Consider the following 13733-nt stretch of genomic DNA (forward strand, 5'->3'; position numbering starts at 1 on the left):
TTTTGATTAGAAAAGCTTTTCCCTTCCAAATTTTACAAATCTTCAGTAGCTTCTGAAGTAGTAGTTCTTCTTCTAGTAGGTCTATGGTTTCATTTTATTTTTACATTTCAATCTTTATTTTGACATGAGGCAGATATCTAACTACATTTTCCCTTGGCTTTCTTTGCACTTCCTTAGTCACACATAGCTCCATCTAAATACTTTATCCACACAACTCCAAAGGAATTCCCAATTTACAAACAAGAAAACTGAGGCAGAGAGACAACTCATTGCATTTAAGATCACATAGCAATTAATTTATATAGTCAGAATTCAAACCCAGGTCTTTTGATGCCAAATCCTGTTCTCTCCACCACAGCCTTGGTACTCAAATTATGATCCATGAACAAGCAGATCCATCCCCTGGGGGCTTGTTAGAAATGCAGTCTTGGGTCCCATCCCATACCCACTGAATCAGACTGCATTGCTATCAAATGTGAGAAGTCTGTGTGATCCTATTACCTCACATTTAGGATACATCAGAATCACCTGGGGGTAGTTGTTGAGCTCCAACCCTCTTCAGTATTTTAATTCGGTAGGCCTGGGGTGATGACCAGAAATCTGCATTTTTAACAAGTATCCCAGGTTATTCTTATGCAGGTGCCCCCCTCCACCACACTTGAGAAATGCTCTGAAACAACTGAGACATTTTAAAACTGTAACCTAGGACACCAAAAAGTGATGGCTGATTATTTCTCCCAATCTCAATTTAGATGTATCCTTTTCACCTGAAAAAGAGACAGCTAGGAGGTAACAGTCTTTTTATGTTACTATGTGGCAATGAGTTTGTAATAATGACGATAACTAAATCTTCAAATTTACAGAAAATCAGATAAAGAAAACTAAGGGCAAAAGGTCTTCAATCGACCCAGAATTTAGTGGAGGCAGTGTGCAGAAACATAGACCCAAGTAAATTGAAGTCTACTTCCCCTACTTCAAATATTGTCAATTGTGTCCGTGAGTCAGGGTCTCTTCACCAATAAAATGTGTGTAATAACCTGCCAGTAGGTAGAAAGAACCTGCCTGTGAACTTTCTGAACATTTGTCCCCAGCATCGACGTCCACAGGGTTGGAATGAGTAAACGTTCCCGGAGACTAAGGAGCCTCCGGAGGCTCTTTTATTACCAGCTCCGATTTGCCCGGAAGCCGACGCCACCTGGCCAGAGTGCGCTGGTGGTTTCGAGAAACACCCTCTTCCCCTCCCAGTCCTCCAGAGGGCTCCGTCATCAATAATTCATTAAGAACCTCCTCTCCATTGGTTGGCCCCTCCACCCGAGCTGGTAGCAGCCCAATGAGGAAGGACTTGAGAGAGCCCTTCTGAATAGTGAACGAGCTCCCGTGACGTAGATACTGGGGATTGGCTGAGACGGCGCGAGGCGGGGCCAGCTCGGGCGGTGGCTAGGGCGGCCTGGGTAGCTCAGTGCGAGCTGGGGAGGGTCGAGTCCGGAGTGGAGACAGTTCGCTGGACCTGCACTGAGAGGGCGAGCGCGGGGTGCGGACGGGTGGACCGGCGGCAGGATGTTTAGCTGGTTGGGGCGGCAGGCGGGCGGGCGCGAACGAGCGGGCGGCGCGGACGCGGTGCAGACGGTGACGGGCGGCCTGCGCTCGCTCTACCTGCGCAAGGTGCTACCGCTGGAGGAGGCGTACCGCTTCCACGAGTTCCACTCGCCCGCGCTGGAGGACGCCGACTTTGAGAACAAGCCCATGATCCTGCTGGTGGGCCAGTACAGCACGGGCAAGACCACGTTCATCAGGTAACCCTCCCTGCCCGCTCCTCACCCCTGCCTGCGAACCTGTCCCCACCACCTAGGTGGAGGCGGTCCTCCCCACGTGTGTGCTCGTTGTCACCAGTCTCCCGCCTCCCTCGGGCTTCCTGCAGCGCACACTTCCCCTTGGAGGAACCCCGTCTCCGCTGCTTCCTCCTCCAGTATCAGCGTGACCTCAGGTTCCCCGTCCGAGCGCGGTGCCCGGGTGTCCGAAGCCCCACCCGGGGCGCGGCCGACAAAGTAGGGGCTGGCTCTCCCTACGCAGCCAGGAGGGTCCTCGAAACCGCCCCCCCGCCCCTGTCTGCGTACTCCGAGCCCTCCTTCTTTGCTTTTGGAAAGGCACTCCTCTGGCTGGCATTATCTTGTCACCCTAGCCTGGGAACCCGGGGAAGGGAGGGAAAGCGAGGTTATAATAAGCACCTTCTTGATGAGCTAGTGAGGGCTACGGCTGGAAATGGGGACGGAGGTGTGGGGTAACAGAATGTGTTATTGAGTCAAAGTTGGAAAGGTAAGCCCCTAGCACAGTGCCCCGCGAATAACTATTTGTTGGATGAATGAAAGAAAGAAAGAAAGAATGAATGAATGGCAACAGTAGAGGGTATTGCCCACTCCCCCTTCCCTTGCGGTCCTTGCTCGCCGCCTCCACCACAGTGTTCGGGGGACAGGGTAGAGAGGCTGCCTTCATTCAGCTCTTGCACAGCCTCCCTTTACTGTGCCTTAGGAAGTTAGCTGTGTGTAGCCGCCGCACCAGCGGATGCCCAGTGGAACTAAGGGGGAGTGTCATATTACTATTCGTTAGTTTCCATTTCTTAGGTGGGTCAGTCCCTCCTCCCTCACCCTTGACAGCTGAAAATATTGTCATGCTCGCTGTGTCTCCAAAAGCAAACAGTTACTGTGCATGCCTTGACATTCAAATCATATAGCTCCTTCCTAGTGATTTTTGATGGGAAATCATTTACATTGTAACAGATAGCTTTTTGAAGAGGCTATTTTACTTTTAAAGCAGCTGGCATATTAAGACTCACTTTCTTTGGTTAGGAGACTTGTTTTCCTGGGTTAAACTGTGTCAGTTGAAACAAAGTAATCATTTAAGGTTTTGATCCAGGGTTTTGGAAATTGTAACAGTCTCTTCATCATTGATGTTCAACAGGTGTTCAGAAAACTGCATTGGTATTTGGATACATGCCATTTCTATTAAGTAGTGACCTCTTTTTCTCCCTTCCAGTGACCTAAATAGTTCCCACAAATAGAGTAGTTGTCACTACAGAAAATATAGGCCTGCAGATACACTATGAATGAATTCAATAAAACAAATATACTATATTGAAATATAGTTCTAGGCAGTAAATTGAATGTGAAGGAAGATGGAAGAAAATAATTTTAAATTGTTCTATTTGGTGCTTATTAGTAAGCTGAAAACAGTATTAAATATGTCACCTAAGACACTCAAAATGAACCATAGAAATATTACAGTAACTGATACCTTGAAAGATGAGGCACAATACATTTAAGGTCTCAGTAATACTAACCAGTTTTTAAGTATGTGGGACAATGAAGTATTATGACCAAGTGGTACAAGAGTGGTAGGTGGACTTTTTTTTTTTGAAATATACAAATAAAGGATAAGAAGGTAAGCATTGTTATAATAGTCTCAGACATTAGCGGTGGCATGTTCACAGCACCCTGGGTAGTTCCTCCCATCTGTCCTTGCCATGAGAGCTTTATTGTGCGATTAGGGAGCCATGGTTGATACTGTGTCAACCCGGATGTGATGAGGCACTCTCTCTGCTCCCACAGCCTGGATAGTAAGCAAGCCAAAGGCAGGAGAACAAACCCACAGGAACATGAATCGATCTTTTTTTCAGTTTACTGTTTTTCTGTTTCATCATTTGGGGGGAGCTTTGTGGAATAGCTAAGCATAGTTTAAAGATGGATTTTGAGGTCTGGCAACTCCATCCAAATGAACTACTTCTCAGGAGGCACTGGAGCCCCATGTGCAACACCAGGGTGAGGGAGGAGTCACCTTATCAGGAAGTCACTTGCTCTTGAGACCTTCCCTAACGACAAAGTGACTTTATTGTTAGGCAGCAGGCACAAAAGTGGACCTGTGAGGTAGACAGGGTAGAAGAAAATCAGGGTAGACAGGAAGGTTGGTGAGCACCGGAGACGGGAGTTTGGTTTCAGAGTGGAGCTAGGAGGAAAAGAGGTAGCTTCTGGGAGGAAAGCCCCAAACAAAAGGGCAGCTGCCCTCTAGAGTCCTGCATGGGAACTGGGGGCCAGAGGTGTTGGCCCAGGGTGCTGACAGTCCTGGAACATGCCTGCATCCGTGGCTGTCTTTTCTCAGTGCCTGGGTGGTTTGCTTCTAGCCAGTGAGCACTGGAAGCTCATACTTGACTATGGGGTGCACCTATCTGCATAGTCAGAGATTCTTATCTACCTGGCTTCCTGCATATCCCAAGAGGTCACTGGTAACACAGAACCTTCACTGATATGGAGGGAAACTTCTCTCCTTGTAAAGCCACTCAGCAAGACCTTTGATGTACATTCCACACCCTTGATGAAACCTTACTCTTGCTTCCTTTTGTCCCATAACTGGGATGAACTAAGAGCCCCACTGAAACATGGTGAGCCAGGACATTCACCAAGAGTGAAGAAATTAAGTGTGTGCCATGTTCTAATGAAGAGGTCTCCTAAATGGGGTGGATGGAGAACCTGAGTGTCAAGAAGTTGTGCTCATTCCTGCATGGAAGATCACCATGAAGGACTCAAGTGTGAGGAGGAGGATGGATAGAAGGAGAGTCTTGGTGGACTCTCCTCACATGGGTCACAAAGCTGGCCCAGAACTTCAGGAGATGTTTGTCAAAGTCTTTTGGAGGTAGAAACAAACAGCCTATTGTTTCGTTGACAGTTTTATTTCTCAGAAGACAGAGGATGCAATGGGAGGAACTGTTGGTGCTCTGCCTCTGACCAGCAGGAAAGAACTGACCAGAGAAGGAGAAGAGATGGGCACGGGGGAGGTGGCCATGTCATGGTAGACTCTTTAACAGCCAAGGAAGGCTGGATATTGGGTTCAGCCAGGCTTATGTCCAAAACCTGAGGAAAACAGATTTCAGAGATTTCCCCAGAAAGTCCCTGGGCCCAGGTGCTATGACGGAAGACATTTCCACTGAGAGGATGTGAGGTTCACCAAAAATCCATTCAAACCACACAACTGCAACTTCTGATTTTTTTTTTTTTTTTGCGGTATGCAGGCCTCTCACTGTGTGGCCTCTCCCGTTGTGGAGCACAGGCTCCGGACACGCAGGCTCAGCGGCCATGGCTCACAGGCACAGCTGCTCCGCGGTATGTGGGATCCTCCCGGACCGGGGCACGAACCTGTGTCCCCTGCATCTGCAGGCGGACTCTCAACCACTGTGCCACCAGGGAAGCCCACAACTTCTGATTTTTAAGAGCTCCACTTTCTCTCTTCCTCCTACACCCTGTCCTGTTCTCTCAAAAAATTTATCCTAATAAGGAAAAAAAAAAGGAAGTCACTCAGGAAGCTATATAGGCTTTTAAAGGGTAGAGACCAAGGAAATTAGGCAAGAAAAAGAAACAGGAGGCATGTAGATTGGAAAGGAAGAAGTAAAACCATCTCTATTCACAGAGAACATGATCCTGTATATAGAAAAATCCTAAAGATTTAGGAAAAGCCTTAAAAAACTCTTAAAACTAACAAGTTCAGCAAGATGTCAGGATATAAGATTAATATACAGAATCAATTATATTTCTATACACTAGCAATGAACAATCTGAAAATGAAATTAAGAAAATTCCATTTATAATAGCACCTTAAAAAATAAAATACTTAGGAATAAATTTAACAAAAGTAATGTAAAACTTAATGCACTGAAAACTATAAAACTTTGTTGAAAGAAATTAAAGAAAGCCTTAAAAAAAAAAAAGACATTCCATGTTCATGGATTGGAAAACTGAATATTTTTAGAATGGCAGTAGTACTCAAAGTGACCTGCAGATTCACGGCAATCCCTAGCAAAATCCCAGTTGCCTTCTTTACAGAAATTGACAAGCTGATCCTAAAATTCACATGGAAGTGTAAGGGATCCAGAATAGCCAAAACAATCTTGAAAAAAAAATTGCATTTCTCATACTTCTGATTTCAAAACTTACCACAAAGCTACAGTAAACAAGACAGTGTGATACAAGCTAAAGATAAACATATAGATCAACTGAATAGAGAGTCCAGAAATAAACCCATACATCTATGATAAATTTGTTTTTACAAGGGTTCCAAGACAATTCAATGGGGGAAAATATTCTTTTTAACAAATGATGGTGGGACAGCTGGATATCCACACTGCAAAAAAGAATAGGAAGTGACTTCTAATGGGTACAGCGTTTCTTTTGGGGTGATAAAAATGTTCTGAAATTAGATAGTGGTGTTAGTTTCACAACTCTGTGAGTATACTAAAAACCACAGAATTGTGCCTTTTAAAAGTGTGAAGTTTATGGTATATGAATTATATCTCGATAAAAAATATAAAACAATTCAGTCTTTCAGTATTAAGCATCCTGTGATTTATTTACTTTCTATAAATCCTGCAGTTAGTGCTAGTCAAGTAATTTCTGCATTTGTGTACAATAATTTAAAATAAAAATGGATGCCAGAAAGAAAACAAATGAAAAAAAAAAGTGGGAGTAAGCTGAAAGAACACAAGGACAGAAGGAACTAAGGAGTAGACCCGAGAAGAAAGGAGTACAAATAGCCATCACACCATCCCTACGCTTGTTCCCTTGCATGGTCTTGTCAGTGTATAAATGTACATTCTTCATAACACTCAAGTTAGTAAAATCAAGGTATGATGTTTTCCTATAAAATGCTTGAAAAAGTAATTATGTTTTAAAACTTTAAATATTAAATATAGCATTAATAGGGGAAAAGGGAGCAGGGGTTCTACACACAAGGGTGAAAACAAGGTTTATGGACAGTACAAAGCACTAAGAAGCTGGAGTGAGTGGGCTGAGAGGGCAAAAATGCCTCAGACAATAAAAAAGCCTTTTTAGGTATGATTAGAACAAGAAAAAGAATCAGGAAGTGATAGGCTCACTGCTTGGAACTCTTGCTATAACATTAACAGAAAGCAGAACTACTCAGCTATTAGTTTGCTTCCTCCTTTTCTCTCAAAGAAAATGCTCCAGGGATGGTAAAGGGAGCCCAGCCATGTTTGATAGGGACTCAAACCCAGACTGCAAGGAGCTCTCCAGGGCCTGGCACAGGCAAGACCGAGTAAATACCCGGATGGATAGATAGATGGGAGGCCCTTACAGGACGAACTTGCAGTTGTGCTCTAAGAACTGTGTTTGGTGATTTGTAAGAAATTATGAAGAATGTGCAAAGTATCAGAAAATTGGAAGCAGACAAATGTCCCAGTTTTCAAAAATGGGGGGAAATAGATTTTGATTAAGGACAAAGCTCTGCTCCATTCCTTTGATAGGCTCTAGACTCAGTTATTAAAGAGAAGTGAAGGCACTCACTAGGAGGCAGTCTGGTTGGTGGTCCAGTGGTTAAGACTTCACCTTCCAATGCAGGGGGTACGGGTTCAATCCCTGGTCAGGGAGCTAAGATCCCACATGCCTTGGGGCCAAAAAAACAAAACATAAAACAGAAGCAATATTGTAACAAATTCAGTAAAGACTTCAAAACTAAATGGTCCACATCAAAAATAATCTTAAGTTCCTTTAGGGAAACACTGTGGGTCCAATTGAGTGGTTCTCACCCCCATTCAAGTGCTGGACCCCTGAAAATCATAGTAGTGTGTGTCAAGTACCATACCTTTTACAGATCTCGCCGAAATACCGAAATATTTAATTTTCACCAAACAATAGACTTTATTTACAATATACAATATAAGATCATACCTACACAGCCTAGTGTTTCTTTACTCAAATACTATTGATTTCAGGGATGGGTCCAGCTATCACAGACTATGGAGAAGAATCAAACTGTGAGGGCTCTGGGTGACAAGAGCTGTGACACTAAAGCACAGTTTGGGATGGGAGCATAGGAGGGACCCTTCCTGCAGGTTTGGATGTTGGAAAAGGCCTCCCTGAGGATACAACCTAAAGGCTGAACCCTATGGAATGAGCCAGAATTCGCTGCCCCAAGGAGACGGGGAAGGGAAAGTGAGAAAGTGTCAATGATGAGGCCCAGGTCTGGGTAACCGGGTAGGTGGTTGAGCTATCCGCTGAGATGGGGACACAAGAGGAGGAAGAGTAGGGGCATACTTAGGAGTTTAGATTTAAGCCTGTGCGTAAGTGGACACCCAGGTGTAGAGTCCGTGAGGGGTCAGACATATGGGTCTGGAATGAGAGGAAGAGAAGCTTGTGGAGACGCTGGGGGAAATGTCACCAGGTAGGTGGAGTAATGCCAGGGGAGGATGACGGTTCAGAGCCATCTTAGGGCTGTTTTGCTTGCAAGTGACAGCAATTCAACTAAAAAAATCTTAAGTAAAAAGGTATACCTTAGCCCATAGAATGTACATCACCAAGAGTGAACCCTAATGTAAACTGGACTCTTGGTGATAATGCTGTGTCAGGGTGGGTTCATCAGTTGTAATAAGCGCACCACTCTATTGGGGGATGTTGATGATGGGGGAGGCGATGCATATGTCAAGGCAGGGGGTGTGTGGGAAACCTCTGTATTTTCCACTCAATTTTGCTGTGAACGTAAAACCGCTCTAAAAAATAAAATCTATTAAAAAAAAAAAAAGGGTATACCTTTTCTCACAAAACTGTTTGAACCAGGCTGTGCTGGCTTCAGGCCTGGCCTAGGACCCCACGTGGTGCCATCAGGACTCGCTGTCTCAGCTCTGCTGCCTTCCTCACGCTGGCTTCCTTCTCAGGCAGTTCCTCGTGGGGCGGGCAGACCCTCTCTAATTCCAGACTCACATTCTGCCGGCTCAGCAACCCCAGTAGGAAAAAAGAGAACCCCTTTCCCCATAGTCTCACGGAAAGTCTCAGGTTTGAGTTTTATTGGCTCAACTTTGGCCGTCTGTCCATCCTTGCACCAATCTCTCGAGCCAGGGGAATGAAGTACCCGTGCCTGGAGTGGGGTGGTCAGCCCCCAAACCTCACGGACTAAGGGTGGGGAGAGGCAGCTTCTCAGGGCACGGCTATCAAGTAGGGGAAATGGACGCTAGACAGGTGAAACAGAAGACGACCCCTACAAAAGCCAGGGAAAGAGGGCGGGGTGGTCAGCAGCATCAGCTGCCCTGGGGAAACGGAACCAGTGGATTAGCCACCGGGAGCCAGGGTGACCTTGGTAAGAGTCAGTAGGTGGTGGTGATGGAAGCCAGGTGGCAGAGGGTTGAGGAATGAGTGGGAGGTGAAGCGCCAAATATAGAAAACTCTCAGCAGCTGGGCACTGAAGGCGAGGAATCGTGCCCTGGTCACAGGCATTCCGGAGGTTTGGTTGATGAGCATGGCCTCAGCAGAGTTAGAAGTTGATGGAAGGGGCCCGTGGAGGGGGAGCGGCTGGCATTTCAGAAGCCCAAGAGGAGGCAGGACTTGGAGCAAGGATTCTGAGGGGGGGTGGGGGCGGGCGGTACCGGCCAGGTTGAGTGTGGCATTGGCAGTATCAGTCAGCTCGGCGAGACGCCGTAGGTTGGCCTCTCATCCACTCATTACATCGTCTACCTGACAAAGGGCAGCGGTACCCGAGGATTAGGAGAAGTGACATCTAGAAGCTTACTTCTAAAAGGCATTCAATGTACTTTTCAAAACCTTGGAAAATTGTGAACTAGGGAGCTGTGGTTCCTGGCCCTGTCTGCGGGTCAGGATCACCAGGACACCTTCGGAAACAGATTCCAGGGCTTCATCCCAGACCTTATGAATTGGAATCTCTGTGGATGAGACTGAGAAATCTGTTTTTTGTTTTTATAAACTATATCTCAAGGTGATTCTTAGGCAGCCTCCCCCAGGAAACATGTGAGAGCCGTTGCTACATGAATATTCAGTTGATGGAATCATGACACTAGAACCATCAAGCCTGAAGAGAGAGGCTCACTGTGGTGGACCTTCCATGGCGTATGGTCCAAGCTCCATCTGTTCACATTTTTAGCAGCTGACGTAGAAGAAGACATAGAAGTCATGATTACAAAACCGGGGATTATGCAATAAATGCAGTTTAATAAACAGCCTTTTTCACTTAATACGATATGATGAATTTTTTCTCGTGTCATTAAGTAATCTTCAAAAATAATGTTTGCATCATATTCTATCATAAAGCTTGGAACATTGTTTTTAATATTTTTCCCATTTTTTTAATTGAAATATAGTTGATTTACAGTGTGTTAATTTCTTTTTTTTTTGATTTTGATATGTTTTTATTGCAATCCCAATATTCAAGTTGGAAAATCCAGTGAGTTTTTTTCTTTTAATATTTATTTATTTATGGCTGTGTTGGGTCTTTTTTTTTAAAAATTCAAAGTCACAAAAATTATAATCATCTTCATCAGTTCACTCAGTCCCATGTAATAATTTATTTTTAATCTTGATCTTTTGTTAGCACTTTTATGAATTCATCAGTTTTCCATTAGAGTTCTGAAAATGCTCATTCATTCAGTTCAGCAGTATAGTCAGTTACCAGAAACCTGTACTTGTCAGAGTCTCTTCCATGAATTCCCTGAAGATGAAACCCTTTTATAGGAACATTTTTGCAAAAGCATCAGAGTCCATCCAGAACTGTCTGTAAATGACAAACGACTTAGAAATGACCACGGTTAAAGATTCGATGAAAGTTCATAATAATGCCATTGACAAGGAAATTTAGTTATTTCTGAGATATACATTTTAAAGTAATAACTAGAATTATGACTTATAACATTATACCAGAACATATAAGATTTTTAGAAATTTCACGTAATGTCTGAAACAGTTATATTAACATATTTCCATAATAACCCAAAGAAAGTTTAGTATTAGTTGTTTTTTTGGTTTGTTTTTTTATACTGCAGGTTCTTATTAGTCATCAATTTTATACACATTAGTGTATACGTGTCAATCCCAATCGCCCAATTCAGCACACCACCCACCGCTGTTTTCCCCCCTTGGTGTCCATACGTTTGTTCTCTACATCTGTGTCTCAACTTCTGCCCTGCAAACCGGTTCATCTGTACCATTTTTCTAGGTTCCACATACATGTGTTAATATACGATATTTGTTTTTCTGACTTACTTCACTCTCTCTGACAGTCTCTAGATCCATCCATGTCTCAACAAATGACTCAATTTCGTTCCTTTTTATGGCTGAGTAATATTCCATTGTATATATGTACCACATCTTCTTTATCCATTCGTTTGTCGATGGGCATTTAGGTTGCTTCCGTGATCTGGCTATTGTAAATAGTGCTGCAGTGAACATTGGGGTGCATGTGTCTTTTTGAATTATGGTTTTCTCTGGGTATATGCCCAGTAGTGGGATTGCTGGGTCATATGGTAATTCTATTTTTAGTTTTTTAAGGAACTTCCATACTGTTCTCCATAGTGGCCATATCAATTTATATTCCCACCAATAGTGCAAGAGGGTTCCCTTTTCTCCACACCCTCTCCAGCATTTGTTGTTTGTAGATTTTCTGATGATGCCCATTCTAACTGGTGTGAGGTGATACCTCATTGTAGTTTTGATTTGCATTTCTCTAGTTATTAGTGATGTTGTTGAGCAGCTTTTCATGTGCTTCTTGGTCATCTGTATGTCTTCTTTGGAGAAATGTCTATTTAGGTCTTCTGCCCATTTTTGGATTGGGTTGTTTGTTTCTTTAATATTGAGCTGCATGAGCTGTTTATATATTTTGGAGATTAATCCTTTGTCTGTTGATTTGTCTGCAAATATTTTCTCCCATTCTGAGGGTTGTCTTTTTGTCTTATTTATGGTTTCCTTAGCTGTGCAAAAGCTTTGAAGTTTCATTAGGTCCCATTTGTTTATTTTTGTTTTTACTTCCATTACTCTAGGAGGTGGATCAAAAAAGATCTTGCTGTGATTTATGTCAAAGAGTGTTCTTCCTATGTTTGCCTCTAAGAGTTTTATAGTGTCCAGTCTTACATTTAGGTCTCGAATCCATTTTGACTTTATTTTTGTGTATGGTGTTAGGGAGTGTTCTAACTTCATTCTTTTACATGTAGCTGTCCAGTTTTCCCAGCACCACTTATTGAAGAGACTGTCTTTTCTCCATTGTATATCTTTGTCTCCTTTGTCATAGATTAGTTGACAGTAGGTGCGTGGGTTTACCTCTGGGCTTTCTATCTTGTTCCATTGATTTATGTTTCTGTTTTTGTGCCAGTACCATATTGTCTTGATTACTGTAGCTTTGTGGTATAGTCTGAAGTCAGGGAGTCTGATTCTTACAGCTCCGTTTTTTTACTTCAAGACTGCTTTGGCTGTTCGGGGTCTTTTGTGTCTCCATACAAATTTTAAGATTATTTGTTCCAGTTCTGTAAAAAATGCCATTGGTAATTTGATAGGGATTGCATTGAATCTGTAGATTGCTTTGGGTAGTATAGTCATTTTCACAATATTGATTCTTCCAATCCAAGAACATGGTATATCTCTCCATCTGTTGGTATCATCTTTAATTTCTTTCATCAGTGTCTTATAGTTTTCTGCATACAGGTCTTTTGTCTCCCTAGGTAGGTTTATTCCTAGGTATTTTATTCTTTCTGTTGCAATGGTAAATGAGAGTGTTTCCATAATTTCTCTTTCAGATTTTTCATCATTAGTGTATAGGAATGCAAGAGATTTCTGTGCATTAATTTTGTATCCTGCAACTTAACTAAATTCATTGATTAACTCTAGTAGTTTTCTCATGGCCTTTTTAGGATTCTCTATGTATAGTATCATGTCATCTGCAAGGAGAGACAGTTTTACTTTTTGATTTCCAATTTGTATTCCTTTTCTTTCTTTTTCTTCTCTGATTGCCGTGGCTAGGACTTCCAAAACTATGTTGAATAATAGTGGTGAGAGTGGATATCCTTGTCTTGTTCCGGATCTTAGAGGAAATGCTTTCAGTTTTTCACCATTGAGAATGATGTTTGCTGTGGGTTTGTCGTATATGGCCTTTATTATGTTGAGGTAGGTTCCCTCTGTGCCCACTTTCTGGAGAGTTTTTATCATAAATGGGTGTTGAATTTTGTCATAAGCTTTTTCTGCATCTATTGAGATCATATGGTTTTTATTCTTCAATTTGTTAATATGGTGTTTCACATCGATTGATTTCCGTATATTGAAGAATCCTTGCATCCCTGGGATAAATCCCACTTGATCATGGTGTATGATCCTATTAATGTGTTGTTGGATTCTGTTTGCTGGTATTTTGTTGAGGATTTTTGCATCTATATTCATTAGTGATATTGGTCTGTAATTTTCTTTTTTTATAGTATCTTTGTTTTGGTATCAGGGTGATGGTGGCCTCATAGAATGAGTTTGGGAGTGTTCCTTCCTCTGCAATTTTTTGGAAGAGTTTGAGAAGAGTGGGTGTTAGCTCTCCTCTAAATGTTTGATAGAATTCATCTGTGAAGCCATCTGGTCCTGGACTTTTGTTTGTTGGAAGATTTTTAATCACAGTTTCAATTTCATTACTTGTGAATGGTCTGTTCATATTTTCTGTTTCTTCTGGGTTCAGTATTGGAAAGTTATACCTTTCTAAGAATTTGTCCATTTCTTCTAGGTTGTCCATTTTATTGGCATAGAGTTGCTTGTAGTAGTCTCTTAGGATGCTTTGTATTTCTGTGGTGTCTGTTGTAACTTCTCCTTTTTCATTTCTAATTTTATTGATTTGAGTCCTCTCCCTCTTTTTCTTGATGAGTCTGGCTAATGGTTTATCAATTCTGTTTATCTTCTCAAAGAACCAGCTTTTAGTTTTATTGATCTTTGCTT

The 13733-nt window shown here is 42.7% G+C and overlaps 1 protein-coding gene across 1 annotated transcript in view; it reads left to right on the forward strand.

Moving 5' to 3' along the window:
- The first annotated feature begins 1454 nt into the window (after positions 1 to 1454).
- Positions 1455 to 13733, forward strand: part of EHD4 (EH domain containing 4) — an 88410-nt gene continuing 76131 nt past the window's right edge. Inside the window, exon 1 of the mRNA XM_022587385.3 lies at positions 1455 to 1793. Within this exon, the coding sequence (XP_022443093.1) occupies positions 1558 to 1793 (236 nt within the window). The 5' untranslated portion in view covers positions 1455 to 1557. The remainder of the gene's footprint in view (positions 1794 to 13733) is intronic.

The sequence above is a fragment of the Delphinapterus leucas genome, chromosome 2, assembly GCF_059928025.1.
Source record: "Delphinapterus leucas isolate spDelLeu-1000000601 "Yukka" chromosome 2, BTC_Dleu_Yukka2, whole genome shotgun sequence".
Lineage (NCBI taxonomy): Eukaryota > Metazoa > Chordata > Mammalia > Artiodactyla > Monodontidae > Delphinapterus > Delphinapterus leucas.